The 20749-nt window shown below is 42.7% G+C and overlaps 1 protein-coding gene across 3 annotated transcripts in view; it reads right to left on the bottom strand.

The window, feature by feature from the left end:
* Nucleotides 1–20749, bottom strand: part of MAML3 (mastermind like transcriptional coactivator 3) — a 417019-nt gene that overhangs the window by 163903 nt on the left and 232367 nt on the right. For all 3 annotated transcript variants that reach the window (XM_003984990.5, XM_006930850.4, XM_045055851.1), the window contains exon 2: nt 7178–8797. In XM_003984990.5, the coding sequence (XP_003985039.3) occupies nt 7178–8797 (1620 nt within the window). The remainder of the gene's footprint in view (nt 1–7177; nt 8798–20749) is intronic.

Genomic DNA, 20749 nt, shown 5'->3' with positions numbered 1-20749 from the left:
GAGGTCGACCAGATATACTCCCCCACACTGAAAGTAGGAAGGTACACTACTGAGAGAAAGATTAAGCCACAAGTCTTTGGAATCCTGGATCCCAGCCCTAGCTGAGGGTGAACTGAGGAGCCATACAAAGACAGAGAGTTGATTGAAAATCTACATAATATTTAGTGAGATGCCCCTCACCATCGCCTCCACCTACCAACTCCCTTCCTCTGCTCAGTTCTAAAAAGCCAGCCTCCAGATTTACAAATTTCAGTAGTGAGATTGAAGGAATCTTTTCTGACCGGCCATAGTGGGTAAAAATCTACAGACACTGACCCAGTGAAATGGCTGGGTCCTAGCCCGATCCATCTATAGCAAAGTCCCACATATGACAAGCCCTGTCTGAGCACACAGAGCAACTAATTAGCTATATTGTGCCTCTTTCTTAAAATAATTAGACATTTGAGAAAAGCTTCTAACATGAAAGAAAGAAAAATCAAATGAACATATGGGTAAAGGGTGCTTGGGAGAAACCGAGACAAAGCAGAGATTAAGAGAAAATGTAATTTAATTTAAATGGTAATATCCTCAAATCAAAAAGGGTAAATGAAAGAACAAGAAAGAACTTATGGAACTTTGAAATGTGATAAATAAAATAAAATATTTAATTTTAGAGTTGGAGGATAAGGTTAAGGAAACCATATAAAACAGAACAAAAGGTCAAAGATATGGAAAATTGAAAAGATAGGAAAATTAGAGAAGAATCCAGGAGGTCCAATACATGATGAGGAAAAGTTCCAGGAAGTTAGAAACGGAGAAAAAGGAAGGCAGAAATAATCAAAGAAATAATACAAGAACACATCCTAAGAACATTTTTTCCAGATTTCTTAAGAAAAAGTTCATAGTACCAGACACAGTGAATGAAAAATGGCTATGTTAAGCAATATCGCTATGAAATTTCAGGAATACAGAGAAGATCTGGAAAGCTCTCAGAGTGGGGAAAAAAAAAGCATTACATACATAGAATGGGGGATCCAAATTTCACTAGATTTTCAACAGTATGAAAGCCACAGGATCTTGAAGAAATGTCTCTGAAATTCTGACCAAAATGTTTCTAAAGTATAATGCTACAACTGGCAAGCTGTTCGTAAAATGTGAGGATAAAGTTATTTTCAAAAATAGTTTTCACGAAAACAATCTCTTGAGTGCCCTTTCTTAAGAAGTTCTGAGGATGTGCTCCAGCAATTTGAAAGACTAAGCCAAGAAAGACATAGAGGGATCAAGAAAAGAGGTAATGCGACTCAGAGAGGGGTGAAACATTCCAGGAATAATGGTGAGGGGCAGTGACAGTACTTCAGTTAAGTAACAGACCAAGAAAACTGTAGACGGAAGAAGCCTGGAGCAAGAGGGTATAAACCTTCAGGAGAGGCACTGAAGGAAAGAAAGAGCAATCGAGGAAAAGAGAAGAGAGAAGGGAGAGGGAAAAATTGGAAAGAAAATATAAGAAAAATAGATTGTTTGATATTTGATCATACCTCAAGTTTTACAGAGTCAGACAAGTTTGAGGATGGATTGAAGGTAGCTGTAAGGAAAACACCAATTAAAAAAAAAGAGGTCATTATTAACTCCAGGGAAAACAAAAAGTTGTACAAGAAAGGAAATAGAATCGAAATATGCTACATAATGAAATTGTAATGTGCAATGCAAAAATAACTCATGTAAATACGGAATACTTTAAAATCGTAATTTGTGCTATAACTAGTTATATTGAGAGTTTGGGGAAAAGAAAAAGAGACTCTGTGTGTGGCGAGGGGGTTTATGTTTGTTTGTAAGGAGGTAGTATAAGCAGGTTAAATCCTCATCTTCTATAGAGCCAACTAATTGAAAAATTGAGAAACAGCAGTTGATGGAGATGAATAAGATTGAAAACAGCTTAAGAATGGAGGGGATGAAGCAGTGCACTCCTGCTTCTCCCCAGAAGCCTTGCAATACTATTTGACTTTCAAAACTGTGTCATGTATTATTTGGATAAAATAAACAATGTATTTTGAGAAAACTAAACAAAGGGGCTCCAGGTTTTTAAAGATAAGGAAAATGCATTTCCAAAGAGATTTCCAAGATGGCTGTGAATACTAGAGGTCTGTGCTTTTTATGTAGATTTTATGGCTAAAAAGCTCATAATACTATATCTCACATGGTACCCAGCAAATTTTGGCAAAATAAAATTGAAAGGGAAAAACATTCTACAAAATCTGAGCACACATATTCTCACTGTGACATCCACAGCCACACACGGCAAAGGCCGTGTAAAGAACAAAGTAGCACAGTAGTCTATGATTTATCTAGTCCTAGGATAGTAACTACTAAAAATTAACATCACATTTTGGAAATTAATCACTTTCCGAAGTTCCATGGAGGAATTAGTTTTGGCTTTTGGGTATCCCTGGAACCTTCCTTGACCAGGGGCCAGTCTCTTGCTTCTGGGTTACTTCTTTCAAAGCTGCTCCACTGTTTTTTGTTTGTCAGACGCAGAGACTGAGTTTGCTGTCCCAGCAAACTCATTGTTGTTCTGTTGGTTCAAGATAACCACCTCCTATCATAGGATTCTTTTTAGACCTGTCTTTCCAGTTCTTCTATTTGATCTCAAAAGCAGCTCTGTGTTATTTTTACTAATGCTCTCTCCACTGGAGCTGATAATCAAGTAAACACAGTTTGGGCTTGAACTTTGATAATTGCCATGTTTAATGATTTATTAAATGTCGTTATGTTGAAGACACAGTGTTAGGTACCATGAGAAACAGCGAAAACAGAGAGACAGACACGCACAGAGAAAGAGAGAGAGGCAGAGACAGAGGGAGGGAGAGAGAGAAAGAGTGAGAGTGAGAGAAAGAAAGAAAGATCTTGGGGCGCCTGGGTGGCGCAGTCGGTTAAGCGTCCAACTTCAGCCAGGCCACGATCTCGCGGTTCGTGAGCTCGAGCCCCGCGTCAGGCTCTGGGCTGATGGCTCAGAGCCTGGAGCCTGTTTCCAATTCTGTGTCTCCCTCTCTCTCTGCCCCTCCCCCGTTCATGCTCTGTTTCTCTCTGTCCAAAAAAAAAAAAAAAAAAGTTGAAAAAAAAAAAAGAACGAACTTGCCTTTGAGAAATGAGATTAGGAAAAGATAATAGATAGACATGAACAAAGTAAGTTCTGGTTGTTTCAACCCAGAAACACATGCTTTAAAAATTAGAGAGCAATCCAGAAGGTCCAATATATGATGAACACAGATTCCAGAAAGTAAAAAAAAAAAAAAAAAAAAAAAAAAGGAAAAGGAGAAATGATCAAAGAAATAACAGAAGAACATAACCCAGAGAAGATTCTAAAGCTTGTAATGGTGGAAATCTTATTGATACTTTCAATGTCACTGTTTCAGTTGAAATTTTGTGGGAATTAAGAAAAAAAGTAAAAAGAGGATGCAGAAAGAAAAAGGAAAAGAGAGTGAGTGTGGGGAGCGGGTTTTAGAGCCATCTCTAGAAGTGGGGATTCACAATGAATATATGTAAATGGATAGAAAATAATGGTATCACTTCAATCCAACTGGCAAAGTGGATAAATAAGGATTTTTAAAAAAGAATTAGTGAAGGGGCGCCTCAGTTGGTTGAGCATCCGACTTCAGCTCAGGTCATGAGCTCCTGGTCTGTGAGTTCAAGCCCCTTGTCAAGCTCTGTGCTGACAGCTCGGAGCCTGGAGCCTGCTTCGGATTCTGTGTCTCCCTCTCTCTCTGTCCCTCCCCCGCTCATGCTCTGTCTCTGTCTCTCTCTCTCTCTGTCAAAAATAAATAAACATTAAAAAAAAAAAAAGAATTAGTGAAGCATAAACCTTTTTTAAAATAGGGGATCTCCTTTGCTTAAAAAGTATTTTTCCTGATGACAGAATTAACATACACGTATGGTAGAAAATTTAGAAAACTCAGTTAAGTATAAAGAGGAAGATAATAATCACTTATAATTTTACCAACCCCAAATACCACTCCTAATATTTCAGCTATTCAATATTTCTCTATACATATTGAAAAACACAATCTGGATTGTAACATACAAGCTATCGTATGATCTGATTATTTCACTCATCTTATGAGCATTTCCATGTGATTAATCACTCATTAATATCCTGATTTTCATGTACGTTATTTATTTTTCCACAATATTTATTTTGGTCCCCATTTTTCACTATCATAAGTTAACATCATGAGCATAATCTTTGTACATAAATCTTTGTTTAATTTTCTAATTGTAAGGGGTAATATATGAATTCTGAGTAGCAGAATTACTAAATAAAACATATTTGGAATTTTTAAAGAAGCTTTTTTGTTCCTAGTTTTTGGTCCCCTCTTTTAAAAAAATATCCAGGTGAGTGAATTTCTATTCATTTCTGAAAGAAACGGCATTTTCTGTAAATATCCCAAGTAAGTAAACATCTGTATAAGATAATTACCTTAAAATAAATGTTTTAGTATTATTGGCTTTGATTTTCCAGTCACTCATTAAAACTAAGTGTTGATCGTGGTCCTTGTGGCCAACAAACAGTAAAGTGAATTTTCACTAGCAACAGCAGAAAACAAATTTGAACTACACCTATGTATAATTATATTTTATATCATGCCTGTAATTTGAGCTCATATTTGTGCAATGTACTTGCATATAGTGTAATTAACTATTCTGAGAGCTATGTAAATACTGCTCCACAATCAGGTAAAAGCATGAAATAAATGGTATGTTTGCAGAAAGATATTCACATGTTTATATATGTATTTTGAAGCTTGTTTCAAACAGTGGTGAGTTAATATTTCATTAAAAAGTGTGCTTTTTGCTTGATGGTTCTTTTTGAGGTTAAGAAGTGATTATTCTAATGAGGCCTCAAACAGGCGGATTCTGTCTACCCTGAAAGTACCTCATGAGATGGAAGAAAAAGAGGAGGAGCCCACAGATTTAATCCAGAAAACCATCACTTTTGTTTCTACACTTGACTGAGTCCTTTCAAAGCATGACCTCTGTGGCTCAAGGCTTCAGTTACTCACAGTTAGGCGAGCATAAGGACCTGAAATAAGTACCTTTAAAATCTGTGTTCCAGCAAAGACAAGAACTTCGTCCCAAGTTAGCAAATTTCAAGACATTTAATGAGGGTGGGAAGTGAGGATGGGTTCACACGGCACCCACGTGTCTGCAGAGCCTGTGAGGTGGAATTAATCATCCTAGGTCTGGCTCGGAGGAAATACCTTTCTGTAGCTCCCGTAAAAACAGCAAGTGTAGGAGCACAATTTGTATTAAGATTAACAACAGACCATTCTGACAGCCTGTGATCTCATAAATGTCTGACGTGTCCGGGCTACAACAAACATCCCTGTACGTTGCCTACATTTTTACTCCTTCAGAACCTAATATTGAAGTGTATAAAATGTTGCATTTTCCAACGGCTTTTTTTTTTTTTTAATGAGACCAAGATAAAACATAAAAGCTCCCATTTCAATAGTGTTTTTCTACCAGCTGCTGATTACAGTTGGTGGAAACCAAACCGTATTTCTATCCCTCCAGACAGAATTTCTTTGGAGCTGGCCGGCATGTGCAGACAAGAAACCACTGTGAGGTTTTGGGGTTGGAAGGCTGTGAAGGACAAGAATCGAGCCACAGAGCTCAGGCCTGTCTCTGCAGGCCAGCACGGGCTCCTCCTGTGCAGCCTCCACCGAGCTCAGGGAAGGTGGGTGTGGGGTGGGGCGGCCATACTGGGACATGCAAGATGCCAACAGCCCCTAGTGACGCGAGATCTGCCTGCAGTACTTCCCAGTGCTAGAATGTTTCCAATTGTGGACACACATCCGAGCACTAGTTAGAACCTGTTTGCAGAGGAGAGCCCTTAAAGCAAAGACTCTTGTGCAAAATCCTCAACTACGAGGCAAATGTCACCATCCTAAGAGGACTAAGGCACAAAATAGCAATTGGTAGTGAAATGATGGCTCCAGTGAGTTCACCCATGTTGGAGGAAAGTCAGTAGATCCGTGCATTTCTCCAACCTCTTATTCCTTTAAGGAAGATAAGGTTTGTTTAAGGAGCTTTGGCTACATGGGGCACCTGGGTGGCTCAACTGGTGGCGCGTCCGACTTTGGCTCAGGTCATGATCTCTTAGTTTGTGGGTTCGAGCCCCGCATCAGGCTCTGTGCTGACTGCTTGCTCAGAGCCTGGAAGCTGCTTCGGATTCTGTGTCTCCTTCTCTCTCTGCCCCTCCCCTGCTCACGCTCTGTCTCTCAAGAATAAATAAATGTTAAAAAAAAAAAAAAAAAGGAACTTTGGCTGCTTGCTACACTGGTCAGGATGACGGGAGTGAATGCTTGTCAATGAGGACTCACACTCCCCAACTGACTGCCACTCATTTTTACCACAGACCATTGAGAGCCCTACACCCCTAAACCAGAATGTCATAAAGAAAGACAGTGGGAAAAGAGGAAAATTTATTTTGATCGGGCACTAAGATATATATTCACCATCAAATTTTCCTGAATTAGAGCTGAACTGGAGAGGTTTTATTGCACTCCCAGGTCACGAGGTTGAAACAGCTTCTAACTGTGCTAGTTCAGCAACAAATGTTTAAATGCTGAATGGTCCTACAAAAATCTATCCTCCACTTCCCTTTGAAAATACAGAAAGCCCTCCCACCTTGAAACGTCAAGAGTCCACATTTCCATTATTCGCCATTCAGTAAGATAGGTGAAGATGGTTTAGGGCCTTACAAAGCTGATGCAGAGATCCCTAAGTGCTCTGGCCTTGCCACCAACCAGAGTCTAGGACTATATGACCCGGGAGAGATGCCACAGAAGAATCAGCAGGTTTTGCCCTGCGACCTCTATGGCCTGCCTCTCTCTCTCTCTCAGTGAGAACTTCACCTGATTTCTGGTTTCTTCTCTGCCGGCCGGAATGAAAGAAGTTTGACTCCTAGGCATCCAAACACAGGAAAAGTCTCCCGTACCAACCTTTCCCATCTCTTAGGAGAAAAGAAACAACAACAGCAACAACAAAAACACCCCAAACCCGGCAACCACAGGAGGTGGTACAGGAAGGATTCTGCAGGTAATTACAGCCCGCCCCCACGGCCGCGTGGAGAGCATCGCCCGTGGGCAGTGGGAAACGTACCACCAGCACCGCTCCAAGGGCGCCTCGCTCTCACACTTACCTGACCGTGGGACGGAAGCGCGGCGTAAGCCATGGGCTGGCTCATCACTCCTTTCTGTTTCAGGAGGAGCATGCGCTTCTGCTCCTCACTCAGGTGCGCGCGGGGAGCCTGGAGCTGCGGCGGTGGCGGCGGCGGGGGTGGCTGCTGTGGCGGGGGCGGGGGCGGAGGCTGCTGCTGCTGGATGTAGGGCATCAAGGGGTTTTTGTTGGGGTTGGCCATCGGCGGGGTCATCCTCTGACTCAAGTCTGCGTTAAAATGGGTCAGAGGCTTAGTGTTGCCGTACGTGAGAATGTTGTGCTGTTTGTTCAAGGAGTTTGTACCCAAGTTATTTGGCTGCTGATTGATCATATTCATGTGGTTCTGAGGGAGGTAGTTATTCATTGTCGTCTTCTGCAGGTTGTTTGCCATGGGAGGCACTATGGGGTTTTGGTTGTTAAAGGCTTGGGGGTACATCATTGGGCTATTTGGTTTTTCTGCAGCGAAAGCTGCCCCGTAGGGGCTGGACGGAGGCCCTAGAGGAGACCAACTCGAAGTCTGGTTTGAATGTTGCTGCTGTTGCTGCTGCTGCTGCTGCTGCTGTTGGTGTTGCTGTTGCTGTTGTTGCTGTTGCTGTTGCTGTTGCTGCTGCTGCTGTTGCTGCTGCTGCTGCTTCTGCTGCATGAGTTTGGCCCTTTGTTGCTGCTGCGCAGCCATCTGCTTGAGCTGTTCCGCTGGAGACATGTCGGAGCTGGGCACCGCCATGGGGCCCGACCCTGAACCAGCCACTGTCACTCCTGCCGGATTAAGGAGATAACCATTTCCAGGCCGAGGTGGAGCCTGGCCCGGAGTGTGGGCTTGGTTTGGAGTTTGAGGGGACTGGACAGCACAGTTTGCTGGTGAGCTGGCGGGGTTTGGAGCTGCGGGAGTGCTGGCAGCAGAAGGTAAACTAGTGGCCGTGGAGACAGTAGAAAAGGGAGGACCCGAAGAAGAAGGCCTGGCCTGGGGAGAGCCCATGGAGACGTGTGCAAAAGGAGAGTGAGAGGGGTCGCTCTTCACACTCACGCTCTCCTGGGAGAGAGGGGTCTCGGTCGCCGGCTGCGAGAATTCTGGCTCCTTCTTCTCTTCAAAGTCTTCGTTGAACAGGTCCTGTATGTCATCTTCGGGAACCGTGTTGGCCAACTCATCTATTAGTTCTTGCCACTCCTGGTCATTCAGGTTAATGTCTGAGAACAGCTTGTTCTGATTGGAAAGAGACGTTTCTGATGTGTCTATGCAAGTAGGGTCATCCAGAGGCTCTTGCTTGAGGTCCTTGCTCTGCAGGATGGTGAAGCTATCCTCCAGGTCACTGCAACCATTAACAGGAAGTTTGATCTCTGGGAGTCTACCATTCTTACTTAGATCTTCTAGAAGCCCGGGCGTGTGACTTCCGCTATTCTGCAAGGGCAAAGAAGGCTTCAGGTCAAGTTGGTGAAGAGGAGAAGCTGAAGGCAGCGGCATGTTGATGGTTTCCATCCCTGTGGGAATGTCCTTTCGTATTCTCTTGCTGGTTGGAGAAAAATTCCCATCACAAGCACCATTCTGTTGGTCTCCATTAAGTGGTGATCGAGCTCCTTCCAACTTCCTTTTCACGGTCTCTTGGAGCTGGAAAAGACACAGAAAAGAGGGTAAGTAAACCTCCAAGTCATCATTTACTCTTTGAGCGAGGGGATGTAGCTGTGAACTAACTTTTAAATGCGTTAGAACACACAAGAAAGACGTTCTATGTCTAAGTTCAAAAGTAGCCAGGCTTCAAATTCTGTGGGAAAAGGTTTTATCCAAAAGAAGAGCCCATGAGGCTGAAAGACAGAAAACAAACTAAAGATTGGAGGGTGGGGAACAAAAGAAAAAGAGACAGTTAAAGGCAGTACTTCTCTTACAGCAGAGAATCATCTATTATTATTTCCCAAAGTGATGTTAAATGTGAGACTTGGACCCAAATGTGTTATACTTAAGGAAGATGTTAATACCCATCTTAACTTTTTCTCACATCTTAACTGAACACATCAAGGAATTAAATCAACAATATTTTTTTAAAAAAACACTAAAAATACTCTAAGAACATGGAATTTAACACATTTACTGAGTAGCACAGAGATGAAGATTAATGGTTAACATAACCCGTAGTAACTTCCTTTCAGTTCTTATTTACTTGACCTCCCAACACTTTGGGATCTAGCAGTTCACACGTCTCTAAAAGCATGCTTCCGTTGCTTTCCATGATAGCACATTTTCCTGGATTTCCTTCTTTCTCTCCATTTGCTCTTTCTCAGTGTCATTTGGTCTTATGCGTTTTGTTCCTGCCCATTCTACAGGCCTGCATGATCACATCCATTACAACAGCTTTGACTATCTTCTCTGGGCTGGTGACCCCATAACAATGTACCCAGTCCAGGCTTCTCTGCTGAACTCCACATCTTCTTCCTGGATGCTTCACAAGCATCTAAAACACCACATGTCTCAACATTAAGCTGATTATCAAACACGATCCCCACCCATGTTAACTGTCTCAGTATCTACCCACTTCCCCACTCAATGTCTCCTCAGCTACCCAAACTATAAACCTGAGCATTCTTCTCAAAACATCTCACATCACCAATCACCAAGTCCTATGGATTCTCCATCTAAAATATCCCTCTAACATGCCCCCTCATCTCCAACCTCACTGCCACTATCCTAGGCCAGAATACCATTTTCTCTCACTAGATCGTTGTAATAGTCTCCTGATTGGTCTCTTTGCCTTGCCTCCATTCATCCATCCGTTCACTCCTTCATCTGTTCTTTTGTCTATTGCTTTGCTCTCCAACAATCTATTCTCTAAACTGCTACCTCTTTCAAGATATATACTGCCCTTCCTGTTTATAACCCTGAAATGATTTCCATTGTCTTTAGATTAAATTCCAGACTGAGCCTACTTCACCTGGTTTCTGCTCATCATTCCAGGCTCATCTTCTTGCTTCTCTGTTTGGCATCACCTCCCTGTCCCCTGCCAAACATTTTCTATCAACTCCCCTGAAACTCTTTCAGGTTCTTAAATGTGTCAAGCTTCCTTCGGCCTCCAGGGCATTGTACATGTTGTCTCCCCCCCCCCCCCAAAACATATTCTTCCCCCTCTGTCTCCCCACCCCCAGGTTAACAGCTACTTATCTTTCAGGTTATATCTTAGATTTTACTTCCTCTAGGAAATCTTACATCCCTTCTGCACGCTAACTACTTTAGGTACCTTCTTTGACCCCCCGATACTGGGTTGGGTATCCTGGAATAAGTTTTTGCAAGCAATCTCCACTTCCCCATTACAGTTTCTCCCATACTTTGGGGCAACTGCATAAATGTCTGTTTAGTGAGCTCCAAGAAGGCAGGGACTATGACTGACTTGTTTACTGTGTATTCATGGGGCTGCACCTAGTGTTCAGGTTCATAGCAGCAGTTAATAAGTAATGACAAATTGAATAATTAATTCTATTGTCTAACTCACAGAAGCTGGAAGAGTTGAATTTTAGTCAGAGCAGGAGGCAGCCTTATTGACCATAAGGAAGGCCAGACTTGGAGACTCTACAAGAGTAATGGGAACTCTTACCCTGCAGAGTGTTGTGTCCACTTAGGTGGACTTATTTGAGAAGTTCAATTTAGAAAACTCTTGCTAACCCTATGGATTTATTAACTATAAACCTAATTCATCTGTCTGCCCCCGTCCTTTCTGTCACAAAGGGCCAATGTGTGGGGGCTCTGGTGAAAGAGTTTGGCAAAGAGTAGCTCCTGGGAAGTGCCTGCTGAAAGACCAAAGGAAGACTAAGTCAGGTTACAAGGGGTTTCAGTAACTCTGCAGAGTTGAAGGCAGGACGGCATGAGGAGGCGGGAGGCAGAACGGTCCTCCCCCTGGGCACTCTCCTATTCTTGGCAAAGGTGCAGTGTATTATAGAAGCAAGGAAGAGGGGAGCAGAATTCCCTCTGACCCCATTCTTCACTCACACGTGGAACTGCCAAGGCTCTGGAGGAACCCTATGTATAATAAAACCAATCTGCAGATGATGTGGAGGATTCTAAGCAGTGCCACTTTATTGCTATTCTCTCATAAGTAGAGAATTCCATTTCAAAAGTAAACAGAAAAGGTCCTTGAATAAAAATCCAGTCTAACCCCTGTTCCCAAATCTTATATGTTTAATCACAAGACCTAACACTGTCTGCATTCACTTGGTAGAAGCCCCAGAATTGCTGAAAACAAGGGTCTAACTGGGACACACTGGAGTTTGACTTCAAAGAAAACACGGGTTCAATCCATCCTATTAGGTAGCATCTGCTAGATAATTATGTTATTTATTGAACATACCAGAAAATTGTGGTTGTGATCATAGGCATGGCAGATATTTGAATGTAGCTCTAACACACAGCAGCAAGTTCAAATATCACAGTTTTAGGGCCTAAAGAAGAGAAGACTTGGGGCCCTCGGCACCACCTGAAGCGATGTTAAAAAAAAAAAGGCACTTGTACAAATGAAACTGAGTTTACTTTAGAAAGTTCATGTCCATCATTCTGTTCTAGGCCATGAAATGGATGGGACAGGATGGGGAAATAAAGACAAATGGTCTGTTTGTTCCTCTGTAAAACAGTGGTGGCTTAGAACATGCTGAAAGCTAGGTCCGTCTGGGAACCCCAAGTTTCATCTCTTCCCAGCTGAGGGGGCCTACCTGGGTAGGGAAGTATAGGGCAGTAATACAAAAACAGGAGCCTTGGCCCAGTAGTTAGAATGCCTGGGTTCAAACCCAAGACTTCCTCCCTCCGCCTAAGAGTTAATACATATAAATGTTGTCTGGTACTTAATAAATGTTAGCTGTGATCCCTTCCATTAGAAAGTGAGTTATATGACGGGAGGGATTTTTCTGTATTGTTCACTACTGGGACCCCAGTAGCTCATAGTTGATAGTCGATAATTATCTGTTAAATGAATGAATCCTGGAAAACTTATTTAATTTCTCTTAAGTTTTGGTTACTATATCTGCAAAATGGGTTAATAATATTTAGCTCATAGAGGTACTGTGAGAATGAACTTAAACGTAATAATATGGAAAACACTTAACTTCAAGCCTGGTACCCAGTAAGCACCAAACTAAGTCTTAGCTATTATTACCTTTAAAATTCAGTGATACCATAGTCAAAACTGCAATGGAGATAGACTGCTTTCTGGATCTTCAAAATACAAATAGGTAGAATGATAATATTTCTGTTCCCTAGCTGGCAAAATCCTAATGTTTTCTAAGCATCTGGTGTAGCTTTTTTAATATGAACAACAAAAATCAAATTTGCAATTCAAGCCCAAGTCCAAGTGCTAATGCATTCGTGTCCTAGATTGTAGAACAGCACTAGATTGTTGAGGTTCAAATCAAATGCATTTTCAGCATGTGACCTGAATGGAACTGCTGAGTATTTCCATTTCCTTGAGGGCCTAATATTCTCTACCGCTGGCCCCTTTAACCAGTATCTTGACATACATTTCATGTATCAGCATTTGGGAATATAAGAAAGACATCATTGAATATGCTATGTTGTAGTTCCATGTTTTGTTTAGTTGTGTCCAAAACAGTTTAGAGCAATCTTAGTATCCCTATTGTCTGTTTCATCATCCTTTGCCATATGGAAAGGAGGTCTGAGAGTCTAATTCTCTTACGCCCCTCTTGGAAGATAGAAGGAAGTAGGCAGGAAGAGATAGAACCTGTGAGCTTGAGAAGGCTGAGGAACTCACAAGCACTCTGCTCAATGAGTAGGAGGACTGTTCACCGAATATGGAGGCATCCCTGTGAGCCCCTGCCACCCAAGGACTCAGATAAGAGTCTGAGCTCAAATGGCTTTATCTTAGGGACTCCCTGGTCCTTCTGCTGTACAAACCTGGAAGCCTCTTAGTATGATTTGTGCCCTTGTGGAAGAATCACAGAAACTCTTTACTGAGCATCAGCTCCCTTGTCCCTGTATTACTATTATTACATATAAATGTTTTCTCCCATTAAGGGAAGCTGCGGTGGCAGGGGCTGAAGCACGCTGTTCATCCAGTGCCTATGACAATATGGGCTGCTATCATGTGTCAATTACTCTGAAGGAAACAATTCCTCCTCCATAATGGCTTGAGCGCGAGTCTCCCATCTACTGTGTGGCTTGATAGCTTGTGTTTCTGTGAAACTGTGTGTGTGTGTGTGCACATGAGAGAGATAGAGAGAGACAGAAGTGGGGGCGGGGGTAGGGAGAGGGAGGAACTGATAGACACAGAGAGAAACTGAGAGGCGGAGAGAGACAGAATGGTTTGGGAGGGGTGATATGACAGCTGGACCAATAGTAAGAAGAATAGCTTTGCCTTTGGGGTTATAAAGCACTTTCACACAGAATCGTATTTTATCCTCATATAAAACCTTTGGGACAGGTCATGTGCTGGTCTTATGGGTCTACAGGGAAAAGGTCAGTGTTTTGGTGGGGGTAGATGACACCCATAACAGGGATGAGGAACATAGCTAAGATTACCAGGCCTCTGCTGACATGGAGGGGCTCCCTTAGGGGTCCCCTGGGCCAGAATATCCACACACAAAAAGAGGTTCTTTCTGCCTTTTGACTTTTAGCAGTGCTAGTAAGTTCAAAAAAACTCATATTGCCTTGTCCCTGATTTTGCATGAAACTGGGCAGGATCATGGACGGAGCCTGGTACTATAGAGGATGAGGTTACTATTAATAATGAGGTCTTTAAGATGAAAGCCATTGGGGTAAGCCATCAGATTCCTTGTCTCGTAGGAGACAATGGTTCTAAAAGGTAGGTTTTATTGTAACTGTCTTATGGAGAAAGAACTTCAGGCATAGAGAGATTAAGTGAGATTACAAAATTACAGAGCTGGGGTTTGGGGGTGGGGAAGTGGCTCAACCCAGGTTCAAATTCAGACTCAGGTCTGACTGCAGAGCCCACACCACACCCTGGATGGCAGAGTCTGGCTGTGCCTTCATCACCAGCACTGGACTCCGATGCTAATCGTCATAATGCTCTCTCACACTGTTTTCAGGAATCATCTTTGATTCCACTCTTTCCCCACCACCCACACCCAATTATACCTCAAGAACTATCTGTTCTTATCATCTTCGAATTTTACTTTCATCTTCCACCCCCAGTGCCACTGCATTAGTTCAGATCATCAACACTTCTCTCCTGTTTTCTGCAGCAGCTTCTGAATGACTCTCTCTGCCCCAGGCTTGCTTGCTCCCCTCCAACCCATTCTGTACACTATGGCTGTGAATTTCTTTATAACGTGTGAAACGGATCATGCCCATTCTTCACCTGCACAGCTTTTCTGGAGCTGTCCACTGTCTTCAGCATCATCTAAATCCAGCACAGAGGCCCTCCACAACTCAATCCTCATCTCTGCTTACTTACTTCTCCTGTCTTAGCTATCACCTCTAACCTTCTTCCTTTCCACCTGTCCCCCAACACCAATCAGCTCTAAGTCTTTGGCTAGACGTAATTATTTGCAGTTCTCAGGACATACAGTGTTCATTCTCTGTCTCTCTGAGCCCTTGCATACGTTATATATACTCTTATCCAACTTCTTCACCTGACCAGTTCTATTTTTCCTTCACAATCAGTTTACACATTACCTTCTATACAGTCACTCTTGACAGTCCTTCCCACAAGTCCTGATCCCGGGACCGTCCACGTGCTCTTGTGGCAGTCTTCTTCTTATTTTTTTTTAACGCTTATTTATTTTTGAGACAGAGAGAGACAGAGCATGAACGGGGAGGGTCAGAGAGAGGGAGACACAGAATCCGAAACAGGCTCCAGGCTCTGAGCCATCAGCAGAGAGCCCGACGCGGGGCTTGAACTCACGAACCGCGAGATCATGACCTGAGCTGAAGTCGGACGCTTAACCAACTGAGCCACCCAGGCGCCCCTCTTGTGGCATTCTTAAACACATCGTACTGTAACTGCCTTCCTTTTTCTTAGTGAGGCTGTACAAATGAATGCTAGAGCAATCTCTCAAATAACTACACCAAATTTATGTAATTGTTCCCCGAAGTATGCACTTGAAAATAGTGGTCTGCCTAGAGTTTTCATGATAATTAAGTAAACGTACAATTTATTTTGGTTATTTTGAGATGCTGGAAATGGCTTGTGGACTGTCCCCTGCTTAATATTTTTGAGGACCCTATGGGTTCAGGGAATCAGAACAACCAGAGAGCATATGAGGAGAATTGTGTAAAGGAAAGCTGAAACTGAAACCCAGAGATTTCATGTGCCATTACCAAGGTCAGATGTTTTGACAAGTGTGTGAACTCAAAATGCTGGATATTTTCATGGTTGAATTTTAAATTTCCATACCAAGACTTTAAGGGGTTTTGCACTCACCAACCAAAAGTGTGAGTGAACTTTCTTCACCATTTCAGAGATACAACCATTTCCCAGGACTTGAAGACGGAATGGAATTTCAGTTTGCAGATGCTATAACTAATTTAAAGGCTCAAAGAGAACATTTTGGCCATTCTGATCTGCTCTGATCAAACCAGAAGATGATTCACTGCATCAATTTTCATAGGGTTATTCTCTTCTCATTCTACCAGCAGATCATAAGCTTGTGAACACATGGATAAATTTGACGTGCTTATTTAATGTATTTGTAAAGGGACGCAGAGTATTCGCGTGTTAGATATTTTATTAGAATGTGGATAGTGTGCAAAAAACACTTCCAGAACTGTCTACCAGATTTAAGCACCCTTAGAAAGGATCTTTTGAGGTTTATTTAGAGGTTCAATTTTCTAGGCCATTCGTTATCCAACTCTAAAGTGACCTGGAGAGCTGTTATAGATGCAGATTTCTTGGTCCCATTTGCACAGTTTCTGATTTAGTAGCTCAAGGTGGGATCTGGAGCGGGACACAGGTTGGAGGCACAGGTATCTACAGAAAAATTTTTTAAAGTTTATTTATTTATTTTGAGAGAGAGAGAGAGAGAGAGAGAGAGAGAGACAGAGAGAGAGAGCAAGCGCACGCACACGAGTGGGGGAGGTGCAGGGAGAGAATCCCGCGCAGGCTCCCCACTGTCAGTGCAGAGCCTGAGTCGGGACTCCAGCTCATGGCACTGAGATCATGACCTGAGCCAAAGTCAAGAGTTGGACGCTTAACTGACTGAGCCACCCAGGTGTCCCTAAAGAAATTTAATAAAGACCTCAATTCCTCTGAGGTAGTTGGCCCAGGACCCCTAGTTTTTAGAAATTCTGATCTAGAATAAGAATTCTGTTGGGAGTTCTGACATTCTGAAATTGTTGGTTTGATTTTTTTAAAAAAATACACATACACACAGAAACCCAATGTCCATATAAAATGCTCCTGAGTTAATTCATGATAATTCGGGACAGCTCACAAACAGGACTAAGAAACAATGCTCTTGACTGTTTTATTTCAAACCTCAGAGGACCTCAAATTCTGTAGAAGCCTGCTGGACTTCTATAAGACTTTTCATGAAAAGGTTTAGTTTTTACTAACCTTTACATTGTAGGTTTCTCCGAGCAAAGTAATATCCTAGACCATTTTCTCCCTCCATATTTATATACTTACCTTCACTTTCATTCAAAAAATTTTTTAACATTTATTCATTTTTGAGACAGAGAGAGACAGAGCATGAATGGGGGAAGGTCAGAGAGAGAGAGGGAGACACAGAATCTGAAACAGGCTCCAGGCTCTGAGCTGTCAGCACAGAGCCTGACGCGCGGCTCGAACTCGCGGACCGCGAGATCATGACCTGAGCCGAAGTCGGACACCCAACCGACTGAGCCACCCAGGCACCCCAGCTTCACTTTCACTCAAATGAACCGAGGGCATGCTGTATACCCATGTGCCAAGTGCTGAGGGGTGGACTCAGTCCTACGAACAAAGACCACACCCAAAGTAAACGCATGTCAGACATGTATTGACAAAAGTTTTGTCAAAAAAGTTTTGAGGCCTTTTTTAAAAGGCAATCTATGTGGGGGCGCCTGGGTGGCTCAGTCAGTTAAGCGTCTAACTTCAGGTCAGGTTATGATCTCGCAGCTTGTGAGTCTGAGCTCCACGTCAGGCTCTGTGCTTACAGCTCAGAGCCTGGAGCTCCTGTGTCTCCCTCTCTCTGCCTCTCCCCCGCTCATGCTGTGTCTCCCTTTCCCTCTCTCAAAAAAAATAAACATTTAAAAAAAATTTTTAAAACTTAAAACAAAAAGGAGATCTATGTGAAGGGCAGAGCAACACAAAATGAAAAAGAACAATCTTATCACAACTCCTGAACTCTTCCCTTGTTAGCCTTATACACTCCTAACATTATTTTAGAGAGAAAATAACTTTACTACATAATAAAAACCATATGAAGTAAAAATACACACATATACACACAGGCTGTTTTCCTGAAAGCCAAGAGTTTAAAACCTATACTTGTGACCATCCCAGGGTGCAGCTTCTCTGAGCCTGATCACTGGGAAAGGTTGGGTCTCTGGACGGAATGTCAGCCACGAGCAGTTAGAAATCTCCATCCTGAAATGCTCCAGGAAGAAAAGGATCATCTTAAAAGGGGCCTCACCCTCCTGGTGGGCATCTGTAACCTCAGCCACAGAGGCCCAAGGGAATGCTGGGGCACTGCTCAGCGCCCCCGCTCAAGGGCCATTGAGAACATTCCGGGGGACTTTGAGGTTATTTTTAGAAATGACCATGATCTTTCTCCTTTCTGCTATGAGTCAGACTTAAAACCCTATTTCCAAGTAGAGTTAGGCGTACACAAGAGTGATCATGCCTCTTTTCAGGGTTTGAAACATGGATGCTCACCCTGTTCCAGCCGCGAGTACCAGAGTAAGGTACTCTTTAAAAGCATTTAAAATTTGGGGGCACCTGGATGGCTCAGTCGGTTGAGCGTCTGACTTCAGCTCAGGTCATGATCTCACGGTCAAGGGGTTTGAGCCCCACATCAGGTTCTGTGCTGGCAGCTTGGAGCCTGGAGCCTGCATCCGATTCTATGCGTCCCTCTCTCTTTGCCCCTCCCCGGCTCAAGCTCTGTCTCGCTCTGTCTCTCAAAAATAAACAAAATGTTAAAAAATATTTAAAAAGTAAAAAAAATATATAAAAGCATTTAAAATTTGCGTGTGTGTGGCTGAATTTTTATGAATGCTTTTATCCTTTAGTTTTTCTTACACGTGTAACAAGCACCAACTGAATATACAACAACATATTGGGAAGGGATCATAAAACATCAGCAGCGGTGGCAGTCAGGGCCCTTGACATTTAGAAACGCTAAATCCCAAGATCTCAAATCTCCGTACTTCCAAATACATAAATGTTCATATAGGCTCCTGGCTTTGTCTCAATTGAACGAATAAATTATTTTTCATCACAAGCCACACGAACCCTGTGTACTTTTTATTTTTTACATCTGAAGTTAGGATATTTTTCACAAGCTTCATACATGTAGTTCCAATTGGTACTTCAACAATTCTTAACTACTGGTTAAAATCCGGGACTGTTATCTCTGCAAATGTCAAGGTTATCTGATTTTCAAATCTCCTCCCATAGTTTTCACTAGAAGGCTCTAAACTTCTAAGTTTGTACCCAAGAATTTGATTCACTGCTTACTAAATGTTTCAAGATATCCTTGTCATTTAATATTCTAGTTGGCTGAGAGCTTACCCTGTACCAGGCATCAAGCTAAGTGCTTTACATATATTATCTTGATTAATCCTCACAACTCCATGATAGATGAGGAATGGACTCAGAGTGGATAGTAATTTGTCGCAGGGCACACAGCAGAGCCCTTCTTAGTTCCACTTATTCTCACCTACTCTGCTCTTCTGCGTCTGATGACTCCTGTCCTGATTAAACATGAGCAAACCTTGCTTAGAAATTCTGGGGAAGTGTTTTAGGCACCTGTGTCATGACGGTCTAAGGACGATGTGTTCATGGCTTCCAGTCAGATCTGCCTGATTCACAGAAAAGCATTGTGCTCCTCTAGGAGGAAGATGTTACTCTTGCAAATGGAGCATGTGTTTGAGAAGTGATGAATGCGGCAGCCCTGAAAACTTCCAGAGGGAGTGAATGTGTGCATCCCGGTGGCAGCTTCCTTTACTTGGAAGCTGGCCATTGGAAAAGCTCCTCTGAGCTCTGTGGCTGCCATCAGAATTCCGCAATCTGAACCCTGAATTGCTCTGTCTTTTCATATACATAAACACACACGTGCGCATTACATTACATTTATTTTTAAGGACAAGAAACAATTTTCTTAGGAATATCTCTGATATCTCTTACTAGAAGTCATGCATATGTTATGTATTCAAACATGCCTATATGCATGACCTCAGATTACAATCTGAAATTCCTAATGGGATTTTATTTAGAGCCATAAAGAAAGGAGTGTGAAGGAGGCTGTCGAGGAAGAAGAAAAAAACCATAGGGAGGAAGAGGGCAAATGAAAAGATCAGATCTTATCTGCATCATTCACAGCTGGAGACTTACACCAACAACACAGACCAAAGAACAGGCAAGTTAGAACTAAGCATGAGATTTCCATTTGTTTATTCTCTGGGAGGAATACTTCAGGGAGGCTGAGTACTTTTCTTTCCCTTGGGTAAAAAATCAAGAATATTTTTATTTCACTGTTTACTCAAAATGTCCCTTCTTTTCAACGAGAATCTCTCATTTTAGTTTTTAGCCCCTTCCAGGAGACCATTTTCCTCAGTGGCACTTATGTCCTGCACCAGTTTAGGGGACACAAACAGCCAACAGCACCCAGACCTGACACTGCTTTTGCATTATCTCCCTTTGGAAAACAAAAGTATTGCAGTAAGGTCTCCTGTCTACAAAAAAGCCTCTTGTTTCCCTCAAAGAGGTCAGACATTTGTTCTTTTTTGTAAGAAAAGAAAGCAAAAGCAAAGCTGAGAGCTACCTCCTGTTAGAGAATTCTCAATTCCTCCCGCCTGCACACACCCCATCTCAGCGAGTGAGCAAACCGGACGTTATTCTTATTTCTAGACAGTGTCTGACTCCCAGACCTCCGTTCCATCGCAGGTTTTTTTACTCCACAACCGAAAGCTACGGGAACTCGCCTTCATTCACCAGCAAGGTGATTGCCGTTATTTACATGTCTTTAGAGTAACTTTGTTCACAAACGGGGAGGCAAGGCAGAACTAGAGAATTTTTCTTTCCAGGATGAATGGCCCGTGGGTGAAGACGTCCACATGCACACAGGCACATTCTCGCGTTTGGGTGAGCACAGGTGTGATTTAACTGGCTCTGAGCATTTTCAACCAGGCAGCGGCATGCACAACCCCGTGCACTCAATCCATAGACAGCAGAGCTCTGGAGGCTGTGGGCAGAGCGTTCATCTGTGGGGGGAAGCTGCTTGGTTTCATCCCACCAGCTGAAATTCATTTTTCAAAAGAAATTAGACCAAGGTACTGTTGTTATAGCAACAGTCAGAGTCACTCATACAGCCTCTTCCCTGCAACCTCACTCTGACTTCTGTGGGCAGCATTTTCAATTATGTACAGGAAGTGGCCAAGGCTGAGCCTGGGTCGACCTTTTCTTATCCCTGT

This window comes from Felis catus, chromosome B1 (genome assembly GCF_018350175.1).
Source record: "Felis catus isolate Fca126 chromosome B1, F.catus_Fca126_mat1.0, whole genome shotgun sequence".
Classification (NCBI taxonomy): domain Eukaryota; kingdom Metazoa; phylum Chordata; class Mammalia; order Carnivora; family Felidae; genus Felis; species Felis catus.
The sequence above is the reverse complement of the archived record's forward strand: the minus strand, read 5'-3'. Positions and strand labels throughout refer to the sequence as shown.